The sequence below is a fragment of the Lipotes vexillifer genome, unplaced genomic scaffold (assembly GCF_000442215.2).
Source record: "Lipotes vexillifer unplaced genomic scaffold, Lipotes_vexillifer_v1.1 scaffold293, whole genome shotgun sequence".
Classification (NCBI taxonomy): domain Eukaryota; kingdom Metazoa; phylum Chordata; class Mammalia; order Artiodactyla; family Lipotidae; genus Lipotes; species Lipotes vexillifer.
The window spans coordinates 576,373-597,390 of NW_006782084.1; the positions used below are offsets into that span (position 1 = coordinate 576,373).

Consider the following 21,018-nt stretch of genomic DNA (forward strand, 5'->3'; position numbering starts at 1 on the left):
AGGAATGCAAAACTTGAGTTCCAAAGTTACCATGGATAATCGTCTAAATGCATGTATATCTAAACCTTGGATCAATCAGCCTTGGAGTATTTGTACAAAATAATCCAAATGACATTCGATTTTGAGAATTTTGCCCCAAATGAGAAGTGCTGCAATATCTCATTTTTTCCTAAGTTTAAACATGCATTATTTGCAAGCATTTTTATAGCTCTGCCGTTTTCTTGCAACCATATCCCCCAAACACTTTTACAGTTAACTTTTTAATATTGTGGAAAAATATAATACAGAACAAAATTATCCTTTTAACCATTTTAAGTGTACAGTCCAGTGGCATTAAGTACATTCATATTATTGTACAACCATCACCACCATCCAGCTCCAAAATATTTTTCATCTTCCCAAACTGAAATTCTGTATCCACTAAACACTAACTCCCCATTTCCCTTGCTCCCAGCTTTTGGCAACCACCATTCTACTTTCTGTGTCTGTGAAGTTGACTACTACAGTTACCTTAAAACTAGGATCATACAGTAGTTGTCTATTGTGCCCGGTTTATTTCACTTATCCTGATGTCCTCTAGGTTAATCCATGTTGTAGCGTGTGTCAGAATGTCCTTCCTTTTTTTTTTTTTTAAATAAGATGTTGGGGGTAAGAGTTTTTATTAATTAATTAATTTATTTTTGCTGTGTTGGGTCATCGTTTCTGTGCGAGGGCTTTCTCTAGTTGTGGTAAGCGGGGCCCACTCTTCATCGCGGTGTGCGGGCCTCTCACTGTCGCGGCCTCTCTTGTTGCGGAGCACAGGCTCCAGACGCGCAGGCTCAGTAGTTGTGGCTCACGGGCCTAGTTGCTCCGCCGCATGTGGGATCCTCCCAGACCAGGGCTCGAACCCATGTCCCCTGCATTAGCAGGCAGATTCTCAACCACTGCGCCACCAGGGAAGCCCTGCCCTTCCTTTTTATGGCTGAATAATATTCCATAGTATGGATATACTACATTTTGTTTATCCATTCATCTATTGATAGACACAAGATACTTCTGCCTTTTGGATATTGTGAATAATTCTGCTATGAATATGAATATCCAAATATCTTTCAAGTTCCTGCTTTCAATTATTTTGGGTACTATACCCAGAAGTGGAATTTCTGGGTCATATAATAATTCTATTTTTAACTATTTGAGGAACAACCATACTGGTTTCCATAGGAGCTACAACATTTTACATTCCCACCAGTAGTGCACAAGGGCTCCAATTCCTCCACCTCCTAGCCAACACTTGCTTATTTTCTGTTTTTACATAATAGCCATCCTATGGATGTGACGTGGTATCTCATTGTGGTTTTGATTTGCATTTTCCTAATGATTAGTGATGCTGAACATCTTTTCATGTGCTTATTGACATCTTTATATCTTGTTTGGAGAAATGTCTATTTAAGTCTTTTTCTCATTTTTGAACAGAAGTGTTTGTTTTCTGTCATTGAATTGTAGGAGTCTTTATATATTCTGGATATTAATTGTTTATCAGATACATAATTTGCAAATACTATCTCCTATTCGTGGGTTGCCTTTCACTCTGTTGATAGTGTCCTTTGATGTGCAAAAGTTTTTAATTTTGATTAAGTCCAATTTATCCTTTCTTATTTTTTTGCCGGTGCTTTTGGTGTTTTATCCAAGAAATTACTGCCACATTCAATGCCATGAAAAATTTCCCCTATGTTTTCTTCTAAGAGTGTTACAGTTTTAGCTCATATGTTTAGGTCTTTGATCCACTTTGTGTTAATTTTTGTAAATGGTGTAGGGTAAGAGTCCAGCTGCATTCTTTTGTAGGTGGATACTCACTTTTCACAACGTTATTATTGAAGAGACTGTCCTTTCCTCATTGAATGGTCTTGGCACCCTTGTGGAAAATCATTTGACCATATATGCAATGATTTATATCTGAGTTCTCTCTTCTATTCCATTGGTCTATATGTCTGTCTTTATGCCAGTATCACACTGTTTAGATTACTGTACTTTTCAGTAAGTTTTGAAATCAAGAAGTGTGAGACCTCCAACTTCGTTCTGCTTTTTCATGCTTGTTTTTGCTATTCAGGATGTCTTGAAATTCCGTATGAATTTTAAGATGAATTTTTCTACTTCTGCCAAAAAAAAAAATCACTGGGATTTTTACAGGGATTGCATTCAATCTGTCGATCACTTTGGGTAGTATGGACATTTTAACAATAAATCTTCCAATCCATGAATATGGGATGTCTTTCCATTTATTTATGGCTTCTTTAATTTTATTAACATCTTTATTGGAGTATAGTTGCTTTACCAACTTGTGTTAGTTTCTGCTGTATAACAAAGTGACTCAGCTGTATGTCTACATATATCCCCATATCCCCTCCCTCTTTCATCTCACTCCCACCCTCCCTATCCCACCCCTCTAGGTGATCACAAAGCACAGAGTTGATCTCCCTGTGCTATGCAGCTGCTTCCCACTAGCTCTCTATTTTACATTTGGTAGTTTATGTATGTCAATGCTATTCTCTCACTTTGTCCCAGCTTACTCTTCCCCCTCCCCGTGTCCTCAAGTCCATTCTCTACATCTGTGTCTTTATTCCTGTCTTGCCCCAGGTTCATCAGAACCATTTTTTTTTTTTTTGATTCCATATATATGTGTTAGCATATGGTATTTGTTATTCTCTTTCTGACTTACTTCACTCTGTATGACAGACTCTAGGTCCATCCACCTCACTACAAATAACTCAATTTTGTTTCTTTATATGGTTGAGTAATATTCCATTGTATATATGTGCCATATCTTCTTTATCCATTCATCTGTCGATGGACTCTTTGTGTCTTCTTTAATTTCTTTCAGCAATGTTTTCTAGTTTTCAGTGTACAAGTCTTTTACCTCCTTGGTCAAGTTCGTTCCCCAGTACTTTATTATTTTTGATGCTATTGTAAATGGAATTATTTTCCTTTTCAGATTGTTCATTGTTAGTATATAAAAATGCAACTGATTTTTGTGTGTTGACTTTGTATCCTCCACTTGCTGAATTCATTTATTAATTCTAACAGTTTTTAATTTTTTGGTAGAATGCAGTTAACTTTCTTTTTAAAAACACATTTTGGGGCTTCCCTGGTGGCGCAGTGGTTGAGAGTCCGCCTGCAGGTGCAGGGGACACGGGTTTGTGCCCCGGTCCGGGAAGATCCCACATGCCACGGAGCGGCTGGGCCCGTGAGCTATGGCCGCTGAGCCTGCGCGTCCGGAGCCTGTGCTCCGCAACGGGAGAGGCCACAACAGTGAGAGTCCAGCGTACCACACAAAAAAACACATTTTGGTTACCCTTTTTTAAATTACACAATAGAAACATTCTCATTGGTATAAATTCAAGCAAGCCAGAAGAATATCAATTAAAAAGTGAAAGTGCCCCCTTACCTTTACTCTTGCCCCCTCCCAGCCAATCTCTCTTCCCTTCCCAAAGGTAACTGCCACTAAAAGTTTGCATTGCTCTTCCAGGTTTATTTCTTGTGTACATATTAGATGTATTTTCTAATTCTATATTTTTCTTCCAGTCTTTTGAAAGAAACAATATCCAAAAAACTTAACATTTCTAGTTCTTGAGGAATACCATCAGAAACTTCTTGCAGTAGTGGTCATGACACGTCTCCCATTTGAAAACTACTGATATTCTACTGCCATTCTTTATTTAAAAGAAAGAAATTTATCATTTTAATATTAGTTCAGCAATAGAGTTAGTTATTTGAAAATGGTATCAAAAGTGCTAACAAGTGTTTTATTGGGAGAAATACAATTGCAATTACTCAGCTCAAAGCTGAGTCCCTCCTAACCAATCATGTATGTGTATATATACACATACATATACATATTGTTTAAGTTGAAATGGCTCTCTAGTGAAGCTACTTCCCATGCATTACGTTTTTTCAATCTCTGGTTTTAGGTACCACAAACACAGTCATTAATTACTGATTTCTGCTAACTACTGTGTTATTCATAGACAAGAAACATCTTTTTTTTTTTCAGCTACATATGTCACTGGCTAAACTGATGAAGAAATATAATGTTCAATTAGAGATTTAAGCATAAAATACCTTTTTCAAAGTGTGCATTTTTGAAATATAAAATATTTACTTTGAAATGAAAAAAATGTGTCAAGTATGCCAAAAAATATGCATTGTTATCTTCAAATTACATTTTTTTAAATTAAAATTTAATGTTTAGCACCATGAGCAACAGATTCTTCTCAAACTGGTAGAAGTTCAAGATACACTTGTTTTTTTTCTGGTTTACATTGAAAATAAACATTTGATTGCTTGCCTTTTTAAAGGATTGATGGGAATTTTTTTTTTTCTGATTTTTAAGAAGTATTCACCTACATACTTTGATTTTATAAGTAGGTTATAAGCAAAATATTTTATCATTTGTTTTTCTGAAGAATAACAATTTTTACTTTACTGAATTCCTCAAAAAATATATAAAAATATGTACATATGGTTATTGTTTGTTTCTTAAATCATAATAACATTTGAATTAAACAACATCAGTGAAACCAGACAAAAAATTCAGATATGAAACTGGAATATTCTCAAATGAAGAATTCTAAAACACAGGGCCAGAAAAGACTTTAAGAGGTCATCTGCTCTATTACCGTTAAGCCAGAGTTTTCACAACTCTTTAAGTGTTTGAAGCCAAACAGTGAGTGATAAAGAATATAAAAAGATCTCTTGTGTCTTTATCAGTTGGAAACAGACACTCAAGAGATTGCATGCTGTTTTCTAGAGTTAATTTCTTAGAGTACATGGTTTAGAGAAAAGATATAGTTGCTGAATTTTCTTATTAACAATGCCATCTTCTAAACTGGACCAGGAAAAACTAGAGTCCTCTTTTTATCTGAAGGTTATAGGATTTAATGTATTAGTATTATATGTAACTGCTTAAAAGATATACTTGCCAATTCAAAAAGCAGATTTGTATTGTTTTGAGCAATGATAAATGGTTATAAAATAGCAAATCAGAGTGGACTAAATAAATCTAAAACCAACAGGGGACAAAAGTAAAGTTTTGTCATGAATAATGATACCAGAGGCCAAGCTCACAGACAACGTTATTTCTCCATTATCCAATAAATGCCATAGTACAAGGTAATGGAAGAACCAGTGATGTCCCCTGGGTTTAGAACCAGCACAGTGCCTAGTGGTCCTGACCGTAGCCTCCATGGTGCAGTGCCTTGCTGGCCTCCTAGCATTGTAGTTTCAGGCACCAGCTATGCATACTGATGCTACTCTGCCTCAGAGGGGAGAAGGAAAAACAGATCCTATGTTATAAGAGCATGAACCAGTGGAAGTGTAAGGAAACTTACACAGCATATAGAGAGTATTTACTTTTATATACCTTCTTTTTGAAGCATGTTTATGTAAGGTTCTGCCACTGCAATCTGATTTTAAAAGAACTTTTCTAATTTCAAATGTGTGCTATTTAGATTATCAATAGACTATCTGCAGAAAATATTCACTAAAGCATATGCTCTGCAAAGATGAGTATCATGGATGCCTCATAAAACTAACTGTTGCTAGTGATGTTCATAAAGCAGTTAAAAAGTTTGCCTCTTTGTGTTTTCTCTTTCTCTCCCCTATTTCCTCTGAGACTCCTCTATTCTTGAATGACCCCATTTCTTCTGCTTCCTTTAGCAAGTTAAAGATGCATGGTAATGAAAAAAAATCCAAAATCAGATGAAAAAGTCTAATTTGCTTTCTTCTTAGGTTTCCTGGATAATTTCATCAGGTGTTTCCTTTCTTAATGACTCAGCGGGTCTAGCCAGAAGTTGCCACTGTTTGAAAGGTGTTTCTTCAAAACTTCACATGTATTGAAAGTAAATTTTTCAAGATAGTTTCCAACTTAGCTTAAAATTTCAATGCTGGTTAAAGTTTAATACATGTTTCTGTTAGGTATTCATGTGGAAGCATGTATACAAATTTTCTAGATTCTGCTTTCAATGCATTCATGTTGAAGAGGGAGCATTGCCAGCAGTCAATGAACACTAATTCATTCAGCCATTTGGGGAATATAGTGGGTGTACTTCTTTGGATTAGTTCCTAGGGTTTTAAATTTATCTTCAGTGAATATGCACATCTGAACACATTTGAATAAGCCAGTGACTCCATGTGCCTGTGAACAAACTACTCTGGGAGACATAAAATTGCTACTCCAGTTTCTGTTCCATTCTCACCAGGCAAGTGTGGTGGGTGGGCGCATGTGAACCCTGTGTCCGCGGCAGATGCTCATTCGGAAAAGCATAGTGTCCCTCCTCCTCCCTCATCTCCACCTCCCCCACCGCCACCTCCCCACCACATGTACATTACAGCATGTGTGTGCTATGTGGCCTAGTTACACAATAGGGCACATGCTGCGCCAAGAAATGTCTCGCTAGCTTTCTGGACTTTACTACCTACACTCCGAAACTGGAACCGGACTCTGTTCCTTGAAAGAATTGAGCACCACCTTTGAGGATCAAATTTTCCTCACTCGTGTATTTCTGGGAATTGCACTGATGTTTGGCATTTATTAGTAGCGTTCAGGGTCTTTGAGTATTTTTCTGTCCCATGTTCTAAAGAATTCATGAGAAATGCTTACACGGGTGCCATTCTGTGCACCTCATTATGTTTTAAGGACATTTCTTTATTGCCCAGAAACTGACTATAATCATTTCCTTTTTCCCTTTTTCAGGTTTGAACAGGCTTTTATTACCAGTTTGATCAGTAGTGTGGTAAAAACGAAGGACACTTATTTTTGGATAGCTCTTCAAGATCAAAATGATACAGGAGAATACACTTGGAAGACGGCAGGGCAGAAGACAGAGCCGGTGAAATACACACACTGGAATGCACGTCAGCCCCGTGAGTAGAGGGCACTGTCACACCACTTCTCCCTCCTGTTTTCTTTGCCCCCAAATTCTATCAACCTCATGGTCCACCTCCTCTGATTCTTCCTTAGTGTTTTCTTAATGCATAAATCAACTAAAACAATTACCACCGGTTCTCAGGGGTGATATATGGCTGGCCATTTTTTAAAGTATAATTCATGTGAGTCATTTGACGAGTTCAAGGTATAAGTTCATTGCTCAAGACCACACATGCCTTTGTTAGCAGAAGCTCAGTTTCTCCCTCCTAAAGTCTTTTCCTCATCCGCCCTCATTGTCCAAGAATCTCAGGGGCTTACTCAGTCCGGAATAGTCTGTCATACTTCAAAGCAGAGTGAATGGGCACATTTGAGCATATCTAATCAGTTCACAGTCACTGCCACGTGACTTTGCTGTGGAATGTTACTTAGGTAACATTCTTGCTAGTCCATCTCCTCCATGGACTTCTGTGGTACCTTAGCCAGAATTTCAGAGTTACAGGTCTATTAATTCACCATCCTGTGCTCAGCTCTGGATCCCAAAGCATGAAACTGTGCCAGAGAAGCTAATGGTTTCAGCCATAATCTACACTAAAACCAGCCCCTGTGGACCAAGCTTTAGGCCCTTGTGTTAATCTTAGGTCACCAACCTAGATCCAACACACTTTTACCTCAGTGTGAACCCTGTTTGGATGCCTTGATCCCTTTCTCTTTTTTTTTTTAAATAAATTTATTTATTTTATTTATTTATTTTTGGCTGCATTGGGTATTTGTTGCTGTGCACGGGATTTTTCTAGTTGCAGCAAGTGGGGGCTGCTCTTCGTTGTGGCTTGTGAGCTCTAGAGCACAGGCTCAGTAGTCGTGGTTCACAGGCTTAGTTGCTCTGTGGCATGTGGGATCTTCCCGGACCAGGGCTCGAACCCATGTCCCCTGCATTGGCAGGCAGATTCTTAACCACTGCACTGCCAGGGAAGCCCTTGGTCCCTTTCTTGCCTGGGGATCTCAATCAGGGCTACCCCAATAGACAATAGGCAATAGGTTATCTTTAAATTTGTATCTAGAGGAAATGGGTTAGAGGCCTCAAGTTCCTCCCTGAGGAAAGATAACTATTATTATAATATTATAATAATTGTTATCATATATCACATATATAACGATAATTAGAGAACTAAACACCAATTAAAAGATATTTTTAGAGTTCAAAAAATAAGACCCAAGTATATGTTGTCTAAAAACACCCCACTTTAAATATAGACACCTATAGATTAAAAGTAAAGGGATAGAGAAAGATATCCATGTTAACATTAATCAAAAGAAAGCAGGAATAGCTATATTAATTTGACACAGAGCAGACTTCAGAACAAGAAAAATTTCCAGGGATAAAAATGGACATTACATAAAGACAAAAAAGTCAGCTCTAAAGAAGACATAACAATCCTTAATATGCATGTACCTAACAACAGAGTATCAAAATATATGAGGGAAAAACTGATAGAACTGCAAGGAGAAATAGATGAATCTACTGTTATAGTTAGAGACTCTTAACACCCCTATGACAGAAATGGACAGATCCAGCAGACAGAGAATCAGTAAGGACAAAATTGCACTCAACAGCACTATCAATCAACTGGATATGATTGACATCTATAGACTACTTCATCCAACAACAGCAACAGCAGATTACACATTCTTCTCAAGCTCATGTGGAACATCCACTGAGATAGACTACATTCTAGGCCATAAAACACACTTAACAAATTTAAAAGAAGTCATACAATGTCTTGCTCTCAGATCACATGAAATTAAATAGAAATAAAGAACAGAAAGATAGCTGAGAAAATTCCAAAATACTTGGAGATTAAGCAGTACACTTCTAAATAATGCATGGGTCAAAGAAGAAATCTCAAGAGAAAATTTTTTAACATTTTAAATTAAATGAAAATGAAAATACATTTGTGAGATGAAGAGAAAGCAGGGCTTAGAGGGAAATTTATAGCACTGAATGCACATACTAGAAAAGAAGAAGTATTTAAAATCAGTAATCTAAGCTTCCACCTTAGGAAACTAGAAAAAGAAGAGCATATTAAATCCAAAGTAAGTAGAAGAAAAGAAATAATAAGAATTAGAGCAGAAATCAATGAAATTGAAGACAGGAAATCAATAAAGAAAATCAATGAAACTAAAAGCTGGTTCTTTGAAAATATCAATGAAATTGATAAGCCTCTAGCCAGGCTCACTAAGAAAAAAGAGAGGAGACACAAGTTACTAATATCATAAATGAAAAAAAGGGACATCACTACAGATCCCATGGACATTAAAAGGATAAAAAAGAAATATTATGAGCAACTCTATATCCATAAATTTGACAACCTAGGTGAAATCGACCAATTCTTTGAAAGACACAATCTACCAAAACTCACACAAGAAGAAATAGACCCTCTGAATAAGCCTATATCTATTAAGAAATTGAATCAGTAATTCATAACTTTCCAAAACAGAAAGCAGCAGGCTCATATGGGTTCAACTGGTGAATTCTACCAAACATTTAAGGAAGAAATTATACTAGCTCTCTACAACCTCTTCCAGAAGTTAGAAGCAGAGGGAATATTTTGTAACTCATTCTATGAGGGCAACATTACCCTAATACCAAAGTCAGACAAGGACATGACAAGAAAAGAAAACTACAGACCAATATCTCTCATGAACAGAGGCACAAAAAATCTTTAACAAAATATTAACAAATTGAATCCAACAATGTATAAAGAGAGTTACACACCTCAATCAAGTGGAATTTACCCCAGGTATGCAAGGCTGGTTCAACATTTGAAAACTTATTAATGTTATCCATGACATCAACAGGCTAAAAAAGCAAAATCACATGATCGTATCAATAGATGCAGAAAAAAGCATCTGACAAAATTCAACACCCATTCATGTTAAAAACTGTTAGCAGGGCTTCCCTGGTGGTGCAGTGGTTGAGAGTCCGCCTGCTGATGCAGGGGACACGGGTTTGTGCCCCGGTCTGGGAAGATCCCACATGCCGTGGAGTGGCTGGGCCCGTGAGCCATGGCCACTGAGCCTGCGCGTCCGGAGCCTGTGCTCCGCAACGGGAGAGGCCACAACAGAGAGAGGCCCGCGTACCGCAAAAAACAAACAAACAAACAAACAAAAAACTGTTAGCAAACAAGGAATAGAGGGGAACTTCCTCAACTTGATAAAGAACGTCTACAGAAAACCCACAGATATTATACTTAATGGTGAAAAACTAGAAGCTTCCCCACTAAGATCAGGAACAAGGCAAGGATGTCCCTTTTCAACACTCTTTTAAACATTGTACTAGAAGTCCTAGCTAATGCAATAAGACAAGAAAAGCAATTAAAAGGTACAGATTGGAAGAAAAGAAATAAAACTTTGTTCACAGACGACATGATTATTTATGTAGAAAATTAGAAAGAATCAAAAACAATTCCTGGAACTAATAAGCAATTATAGCAAGATTGCAGGACACCAAATTAATGCTCAAAAGTCAATTGCTTTTCTGTATACCAGCGATGAAAAGGGGAACTTTAAATTAAAAACATATTACATTAACACCCCTCAAAATGAAATTTTTAGATATAAATCTAACAATATATATAAGATCTATAGAGGAAAACTATAACCTTTAATGGCAGAAATCAAGAAGAACTAAATAAATAGAGAGAGATTCCATGTTCATAGGTAGACTCAGTATTGTCAAGATGTCAGTTCTACACAAATTGACCTATAGACTCAATGCTATCCCAATCAAAACACCAGCAAATTATTTTGTGGATATTGACAGACTGGTTCTAAAGCTTATAATGAGAAGCAAAAGACCCAGGATAACCAACTCAGTACTGAAGGAGAAGAACAAAGTCAGAGGATTGATACTACCTGACTTCAAGAGTTATTATAAATCTACAGTAATCAAGACAATATGGTTTCGGCAAGAAAAAAAAAAAAGACAAATAAATCCATAAAAAAGGATAAAGAGCCTAGAAATAGACTGACACAAAAATAATCAGCTGAGCACTGAAAAAGAAACAAAAACAATACAATAGAAAAAACTTTTTGACAAATGGTGCTTGGCCAATTGGACTTCCACATGCCAAAAAAAAAAAAAAACCCAAAAACTAGAAACAGAGTTTACACCCTAAACAAAATTAACTCAAAATGGATCATAGACCTAAATGTAAAACACAAAGCTTTGACATTCCCTGAAGATAACATAATAGAAAATCTCCATGACCTTGGGTATGGTGATGACTTTTTAGATACAACACCAAAATGCTCTAAAATATATTGTTTATTCTTTTTTTTTAAATCTATACTTTTAAAGGATGCATGCAAGGTGAAGTAAGACAAATTAGATTCTTTGTGTATAACCATCGCTTTAGGAAATTTGTATATAAACCGGTGACTGCATAGCTCTAAACAAGAAACATCACAATTCACTCAATAAACAACCTTCTCATTCTACAAATTTATGAATGTCATTAAAATGCAGAGAAGAGTAAAGTTCCATGTCACACTATTACTGGAAAAAAACCCAGGTATCATTTCTAATATACTTTGTAATTTTGTTAGGAGTGTCTATACCTGTCAAAATAAATTAATATATTTTGAGTAGACAAAATTCTTAGTTTTTAATGTTATCTTCCTTGGGGCATATTTGAGTGTCTAAAATTTGGAATTGAAGCAGAACTCCTTGTCATTCATAAGTTTCTGCTGTAATTTATTTGAGTGGCACTACTCTTTTTCTCTTTTCCCTGAAGCAAAAATAATATCGTGATGCTCAGTTTGGCTGCTCAGGCTGATTGACATTGAGTAAATTGTCTCTGAAAATGTAAATCTTTTTTTGAAGAAAATAGCAATATAAAAAACCCTGTGTTTCCTTTTTTCTTTTAAATTGCAGTTTGCAGAAACACCATCCTAAATGACATTTTTTTTTCCTGCCTGTCACAAAAGAATCCATTAGCTTGGTTCCCATGTCAGAACCTTAATTCATCCCAGACTGACTACATAAATTGACCACTGAAAAGGAAGCCTGCAGCTTTTTATAAACTCAGTGAAGACTCTGTCCTTATGTCATATCATCAAAATATTCAATCTGTGGTGGAATCATAGTCTTGCCATTTTTTCAACCTCATATTATGTTCACCAAATAGCACAATGAACAACCATATATACCCATCACCCAGTGTCATCAATAATCAACCCATGGTCAATCTTGTTTCATCTATACTCCCACCCACTCCTCCCATTTCCTGTATTTTTTCATAGAAAATCCCAGATATCATATCGTTTCATCCATAAATATTTCAGTATTATCTCTAAAAGATAAAGACTCCTTTTTAGAAACATGACTATAATACAATTATCACAACTAAAAGTAATTAACTATAATTCCATAGCATCAAAAATCTTCAGTCAATGCTCAAATTTCTAAATGATTCATAAGTATTATATAATGTATTTTAGAGTTCTTCATTTGAATCAAGATCAAGAAAAGGTGTATGCACTGTAATTGGTTGGTATATCTCCTAAACTCTGTTTTAATCTGTGTTTTCCTCTGCCCACTGTCATTTTTTAAAAATTTTATTTGTTGATGCAAATGTGTTTGTCCTGTAGAGCTTCCTTCAGTCTAGGTTTTATTTTTATTTTTTTGGCGGTACGCGGGCCTCTCGCTGTTGTGGTCTCTCCCGTTGCGGAGCACAGGGTCCGGACGCGCAGGCTCAGCGGCCATGGCTCACGGGCCCAGCTGCTCCGTGGCATGTGGGAGCCTCCCGGACCGGGGCACGAACCCGTGTCCCCTGCATCGGCAGGCGGACTCTCAACCACTGCGCCACCAGGGAAGCCCCTAGATTTTTTTACTGTATCCCCACAGCACATTAAAAATGTGTTACTCTTCTGGAAGAGGCCCGCCTGCTATTCTAGGAAGTAACAGTTCACTAAAGAGTATATACTGCTTGTTGAGCTGGAAGAATAACAATATACTACCTTTGGTATAAAAAGCAAACATTTGAGTATTCTTTGCACTGAGTGTCACAGTGCTAATAAGTGAAAGTCTTTAATATTAAAAAAAAAGTTACTCTATTTTTATTTTTCATAAAATTGATATTTTTAAAATGACATTTTTAAAAAGTTGGAATCAGAGGCCTGATCTAAGTCAGACTCTTATTTTTTTGGAAAAACCATTTCATAGATAGTTGTATGCTCCATATAGAGACATATAATGTCCAGTTCTCTTACTATTTTTAATGTTAGAAGCCATTAATGATCGATGCCTAGGTCCATGGATTCATTAGGGATTTCTTCATAGCTTCATAGCTGGGATATTTCTATAAAGAGATAATTTCCTGCTATCCTTACTAAAACAACAGCAAAGAGACTATGGTACTTGGTATTTTAAGAGAAGTAACCATTCAGGTAAAACGGGAAAAACAGTTTTGATCCATACTAACTAGTGCCACTGATTAAAGGGAAAGATGACAAATAGGGCCTTTCTCATTTAGGGAGAAACTAATGCATTAGAAACCTAAATGTACATTGTACTTAGATTAAGGATTCAATATAAATGGAGAATGCTCTATGGTGAAAGAAAACAGGTTAGTCCATCCTTTAAGACATTCAAAAATACTTTTCCAAGTTATATTAGAGTTTCACAGTTATTTCATAGAGAAAATTTTGCATCCATCCATAACTCAAGCTCTGCGACAAAAGGTTTGTGTTTCTAGATCTAGATAGCACTGTGAAAAAGGTATGTCTCACTCGTGGGATAACTCCAGAGTATTTACCCTAATTGTCTCAAGTCAGTGGAAATCTTCTCTCAGTGACAAGGAAAATGGGATTGCTTAGTCAGATCTTTTTTCTTGAAACTGCCCTACACATGGAAAGGAGAACACTATCTAGCCAGCAGATAGATAGTTATCCATTTTAAGTCGCATCAGAGTACTGAAATGAACCAACACATAAATGAGGACAAACAGCCTCATTTCTGAGCACCCTTTTGGTATTTCCATATCTTTTTATAGATATATAGGTAACTGTCATACACACTAAAAATGTGGTAGTAGACCTTCAAGGAAATGCTACGGTCTCACAAAGGAGAGAAGCATGACCAGGGGAAAGAGAGGGAGCTCCATAGAAATGGAGAAGCGTAATTAGAGGGGAAGATTCAAGCATTCATTCAACAGCTATTTATTGAATGTCCACCTCCTCTGTACCTTGACATTGTCTCATGGTAGACTCAGTTAAATATGGTTTCAAATTCCAGATCAAACCCTCAAGAACTACATGCCCCTAAGGCAAGTCACTACACCTCTGTGCCTTGGTTTTTCCATTAGTGATCTGTAGATGCTAATATCCACCTCAAAGAGGTTTTGAAGTTAAATAGGAAAAAGACCATATAAAATGCCTAACATGGTATCAGGCAGATAAGCAGAACTCCATGAAAGCTCACCTTCCCTGACCCAAAGCTTCACTTTTCTCCACAGAGGAGAGGAGAGAGATGGAAGGTGGCTGGGGCAGAGGGCCTGAGATTAAAAGTGTGAAAGTTGTTGCAGGGAAAGGGAAATGAGTAAACAGGCTCAAGTAAAATAATTGTCTAAAGGCCCAGTTATGATTCCCTCCTGCCCTGAGGCCACAAATAGATTTTGTTTGTTTTCAGGTATACGGCCAGAGAAGTGAAAGATGGAGGCTTTCCCAGGTTGGTTCAATTTACTATAAGGCTAGATAGCTTTACCAAATTGAAGAGACTAGACTAGTGAATTGGAATTTCTTAAATAACTGAAAGTGTTCCCATTTGTGTTTGGTGGAGAGAGTAAAGGGGCGGGGATAGAGGGAGGCTAAGGCAGGTGAGAATCAGTTCAAATGTGAGATTCACCACTAAGGGATAGGATGACAGTTGTTCTTTTCTAGTGGGAAATGAGTTAATCAAATTGGAGAACAATTTCTCTGGGAGAAGAAACACCTCTGCTCTTTTCCACACCCTACCCTTATTATTTGGCTTTACAAGCATCCCCACAACATAAGATTATAAATTTGGTTTATATCTCCCTTAGCCCAGTCTCCCTTTATTATACCACTTTACTGCTTCTTTGAGGCTGAGACTCTAAAATTTAGGTCAAATGTTCCATTAAGTTAACCACTTTCGAGTACCAATAACACTACTGCACACTTTTTATCTTCAGAGCAGTTCACAAACATCTTCTTCACTAATGAAGATGAGTTGAATATCTAGTGTCTAAAACCAAAGCTATTTAATCATTGTCTGATGTGGGAAAGTAAGACAAAATGCAAGACCAACAAAAAAGTATATTGCATTTTAAACTTGCTGATTTGAGCTTTTTAAAAATTCTTTGAACATGCAGGCAGAACCTGTGCCACAAAATCCCAGCCTTTGTAATGAAAACAGTCAAGATAAGAATAGAAGCAACATCTTAGTGATGGTTTTAGCCCTTCATATCTTTCAGGGAGCTTTTTAATATATTATTTTATCAGATCTTCATGAAAATCCATAAGAAGAAAAGGAATTATTGCCCCTATGTTTTAGACAAGGCTTTTTGTGATTTATGAACCTTGAGTTTCAAGTTACTAAGTATTTGTGCTGGGACTAGAACCCCAGAGTTCAGGGCCCAAGTCAAAGGCTGCTGGGAAGGAAGGATGGAAGAGTCAGGTGGGAGTGTGTGTTTTTTCCTGCTCTTTCAACCAGAGCGATTCCATCCATATACATATTAGGTTTTCGGATTCCACATGGATTTCCACAGTTCAATTTCATTCGAATTTCATTAGACAGAGCAGGCAGCATCTCCTCTGTTGTTCATGACTCAGCTAGATTGTGAGCTGCGTTCCACAATTACACTCAGCAGGCCTGCAATGCTCCATTCACAGCAGGGGCAGTGGCATGCTATACTCTCTCCCCTGCTTGGCCCCCCAGACTCCACCTTGAACACTAACTAGCTCTTCTGGCCAGTGGAGCCAACTGATGGCCTTTGTGTGGACCAACTCTCTCTGTTGACTTCCATTCCTTCTGCATGTCACACAATCGTGTTTTCTCGTTTACCACTGGTCATTTTCATCTTCGTGGGTCTCTTTGACCATCAGCGTGCGCACACACACAAATGACTGTGAGCTTCCTGCAGGTGTCTAACACGGGGTGTGCAACCAGGATTGTTGAAGACACAAACACTCGTGTTGTAGCTTCATTATTCTTTCTCCTTTTTCACAAACTCTTTTCCATTCCTTCAGGAGGAATGTAAATCTTTGTACATCTTCCTCTGTCTTCTTCCTTCTCATTCCACTCCTCATTATCTCTCTCTTTAGTCTTTCTATCAGCGTAAAACAACCAAAACATGGCTGGCAAGGATAATGTCAATTACCCTGTATCTACAGAAATTGAAGCCATTACTTCTGAAGGGAAATTAAGCAAGACAAATATCTAGTACCAAGTGACTACATTTTTTAAAGTGCCTTTAGGTCCAGAATCGTCACAAGTCTTTAGATGCTTCATCTATAATCACTTGCTTTTTTAAAAGCACCCCTTGAAAACTTTTCTCTCCTTTTCATCCTTCAAACTTCAGCTCAAATGTCATTTCCTGCAAATCCTTTACTGACATCCTGAGACTCCATCACTCCTTCTGAAGTCTCCCCACAGAAATTTTAACACACTGTTACCATAGCACTTAATCCATCATGTTTGCTGCCATTAATTGTTTATTTGTTTGTGTCTCACACTAAACTAAATGTTTTTTGTCCTTCTATCTCAAGCAGCTAGTAATATAAAGCCTAGCCTGGTACATAGGTACAGATGCATAATTTTATTGTGGTTGGTGTTGATGAATGTTGATTTAGTTAATTGAATGATTGCTCTGGATTGATGAAAAAAGAAGCTCATTTTTACTCCATTTTTATTCTATTTTTGGAATGGGATTGTTTTCTACTAGTCACTGAAATTTGAAGTGCATTTTTTAGCTGTCTTATGAGTTGTATACATTTGATGACAAACTTGAGAATCTTAACATAGAAATTGCTTCTATGGAAAAATATGTTTCATTTTCCAAAATGTTCAAACATATGCAAAAGAATAAAATGGAATTTGTCTATAACTAAATGGTTTTTCCCTTTTCCCTGATGTCTGCCCCATCCCTGCCCCCAGAATTTCACCCCATTTGGAATATACCTCATTCTCTCCACTCTTCCATGGTGTACAGTTTGGTTTTCTGTTGTGTACCTTGCAGTCTGCTTTACTCCATCATTTATGTATTTTTTCCTGTTGAATATATTTCTCAGAGGATCAGCACGATGCATTTTTTTTTTTTTTGCGGTACGCGGGCCTCTCACTGTTGTGGCCTCTCCCGTTGCGGAGCACAGGCTCTGGATGTGCAGGCTCAGCGGCCATGGCTCACGGGCTTAGCCCCTCCGCGGCATGTGGGATCTTCCCGGACCGGGGCACGAACCTGTGTCCCCAGCATTGCAGGCGGATTCTCAACCACTGGGCCACCAGGGAAGCCCCACGATGCATTTTTCATTGTTAATTTTTCACAGGAGGGTTTCAAAGCACAGTGTACAGGGTAGGTATTCAATAAATGGTGAATTAAATTTTCCTCTGCACAGTTAAAAAGCTCAATAATTCAAAGTAGAGGGATGTTGGTATTTGATGAGATATGGGGGATATTTCAGTCCCAAGTTGGAACAGCACCCAATTTCCCATCATTTGCCATCTGAGCTCAAAATGCCCAAATTTTAGGCTTCATAGTCTCTCTTCTCTCACTTTGCCATCTACTATTCTCTTCTCCAGAGATGAAGAGAAATGAGATGATCATGCCAATAAAACATCCTTTTTCATCTTTATTGTTCTTGTCTGGATGCTTCATTATGAAATGTCAATTATTCAACACTCTAATGAGCTGTCTTCCAAGCACAAAATGTTCTAGTCATCTGGTATTAAAGTGTTGTTTTCTGCTTTTAGGCTACAGTGGTGGCTGTGTTGTCGTTCGAGGAAGGAGTCCCCCTGGTCGCTGGGAAGTGAAGGACTGTAGACACTTTAAGGCAATGTCCCTGTGCAAGCAACCAGTGGAAAATCAGGAGAAACCTGAGCAAGAAGAGAGATGGCCCTTTTCCCCCTGCTATTTGGATTGGGAGTCAGAGCCTGGCCTGGCCAGTTGCTTCAAGGTAATAGGAAGTTTACATGGGCATTCTCAATGGGACCAACATTATTCCAATTTTGTCCATGTATCCCAAACTCCTTTATTCCAGGATAGTGCCTGGCACACAGCAGGTACTCAATTCATATTTGTTGGCTGTCTCCATCCTTTCAGTTATATTCCAAAATAATTTTTAAGTGAAAATACTGACAGATCCCTGGTGACATTGAGGCCTCCTCATGAGGACCGATATCAAGGCCTTGATCAATATTGTTCTTATTGCATATACAAATGAACAAGGCAGACGCTCGCTGGGTATTGAAATGCTACAATTCCATATTGTTTGTAAGCAAATGAATAACGTCCTTCCTCTGGAATAATACCATTCTCCTGCCAAGAATAGCTTTCGCAGCTTTTGATGATCAAAAGTTTATAGAGAGAGATATAGATATATAGAGAGATATAGATACAGATGTAGAGAGAGATATAGAGAGAGATATACAGATTTACAGAGAGATAGATATAGAGTGAGATAGAGATAGAGATATATAGATGTAGAGAGAGATACAGATATAGATATGTACACACATGTGTGTGCGTGTTAGAAATGTCTTTGCAAATCATCTTTAGATCCTAGATTTAAATCAGTACCTACAATCTTCTTCTCAGAAATACATTTTTGAAATATGATGTTTTTGTTTGGTGGTTTTGTCTTTGGTTCATTGTACAAATAGAGATTTCCAAAATCCTGGGAGAAAGATCTTCTCTAGCACCTGGGCACATGAAGAGCAGAATGGAGACAGCCTCTATCTCTAGAAATATTGCAGTCTCATAGATGGCCTGAAACACCTGTAATACACGAAATTTAAATGTACACATGTATAATCCTACATTAAATTCATGGAATAATAGGCCCAGAAGTGACCACACAGAGCAATAAGTTAAACCTTAGAAATGAGTAAACTGCGGCATGAAGTGAGATGAAGTGATTTGCCCAAGATCACAATTATTTATTGACAGAGTTGGAATAAATTGTGGTCTTGGGACTCCCAGTCCAGTGCTTTTTCTACTGCACATCACCCTGATATGTCAACAAATATATGGTGTGTTTGATGGACATAGCAGTAGGACTTGTGAATTTCAAGTGATTCGAGAAAAGGTTCCCAGAGGAGGTGGGTTTTGACATATAATTTAAAAGATGGAAATGCTGTGCTGTGGTCCATGGGACTGGGAAGGTTATTCATCCTGGTCTCAGCAAATCAGAGCCTGGTGAAGCCTGGCCGCAGGGTGCCTGCCTGGCATTAGAGACTCAGCATAGTGTCAGGCAGTTAGAAATGAGAAGGGTGCAGAGGCCAGAATCTGAAGCTCCAGGTCTTCAGTTCCTCACCCTTGACCTTAAATAAAGTCAAAAGTATGCCCGCCATTTGACTGACTTCTTCCTGCTACCGTGAGGACAGCTGAGAAACAGGAAAGAATTTAGTCACAGCTAAGACCCAAAGACCCTAGAAATATACCCGCCCTAGGTCCCAGGTCTCATTCCTCATTTCTTCGCCTGGGTTAGCCAGATTCATTCAACTATGGAATACTAGGTCTAATCCTAGCTCTGCTAGTTTGTGGCTGTGTGACCTGAAATTTGTAACCTCTCTTATCCTGACTGTCCTCATCTCTTGACAAACATTTTATTAAGGGACAAGCATATGCCAGTCACAGGAAATTTAGGAGGGGGAAAAAAAAGAGTTCTCAAGGAGGAAAAGAGTCCTCATCTGTTAAACTGAGCCTATCATATCCTCCGCATGACTTTGTCATGAGAATAAAATGAGATAATGGTATTACAACAACTAGACACCCTTTAGTTCAATAAATGTTATTTCTCCCTACTCGGTCAAGCTTTTAAAGTAGAATAATGACAACAATTATATTATTGTCATCTTCTTGTCCAGAATTAAACAGCCTCACCCTATTCATGACCGTGTCAACCTTTTTTTTCCTTTTACTACACAGGTATTTCATAGTGAAAAAGTTCTGACGAAAAGAACATGGAGAGAAGCTGAAGAATTTTGTGAAGAATTTGGAGCTCATCTTGCAAGCTTTGCCCATATCGAGGAAGAGAATTTTGTGAATGAGCTTTTACATTCAAAATTTAATCGGTAAATACTTGTTAATTTTGAACATTTTCAGTCGCATATTTTGTCTCCAAGTAATGGCTTCTTAGGCATGAGTATCCCAAATATTGGGGGTATTTGGGATATTCAAAATCTCAAGTATTTAAGTCTAAAACCAACTAAGCACTAGTTGTGAAAGAAAAATACATACTTACAGTTTTATATTTATATTGCACCAACTACTCAGTCCATAAAACAAAGAACAGTGACAATTGTTTTGATATTTGAAATCTTTTCTGTGTACCTCAAATCAGAATTTTAGAGCTTTTCTGCCAAGTTCAGAAATTATCTAGCCCAGTGGTTTTCAAAGTGCTGTCTGAGGGCCCAGAGGGTCCTGAGCCCCCAGAGCAGGAGAGGCCAAGTGGGCAGAGCTCCTGGTTCCTTGCTCACTGACTCGGCAGGTCCAGCCAACTCCACTTCGTTGTTTTGTATATAACAGGAGTCCATATGAGATTTGGTTTGAAAAAAAAGTCCCACTAATTTTTTTAAAAAATTCCAATCCAACCTTCTAATTTTACCTCTGAGGAAACAGGCATTCACTTGTCTGCATCCGTTTTGCAAGTTTACAGACTCTTGCATTTAACGAAGTTGGAAAATCAATCAAATTTAAATTTGACGAAACATAGGAGGTCTTGTGCTACCTCTGACCCAATACGGGAATTTCTTCTACTTACATTCCCGTGGTCATCTACTGTCTACATCAGGGGTCCCCAACCTCCGGGCCGCAGACCAATACCAGTCCGCAGTGTACTAGGAACTGGGACGCACAGCAGGAAGTGAGCGGAAGAGC

The 21,018-nt window shown here is 37.8% G+C and overlaps 1 protein-coding gene across 1 annotated transcript in view; it reads left to right on the forward strand.

Annotated features, from left to right (window-relative positions):
* Nucleotides 1-21,018, forward strand: part of PLA2R1 (phospholipase A2 receptor 1) — a 113,623-nt gene that overhangs the window by 49,175 nt on the left and 43,430 nt on the right. The window contains 3 exon segments of the mRNA XM_007454986.1: nt 6,731-6,900; nt 17,892-18,094; nt 20,068-20,213. Of these exon segments, the coding sequence (XP_007455048.1) occupies nt 6,731-6,900; nt 17,892-18,094; nt 20,068-20,213 (519 nt within the window).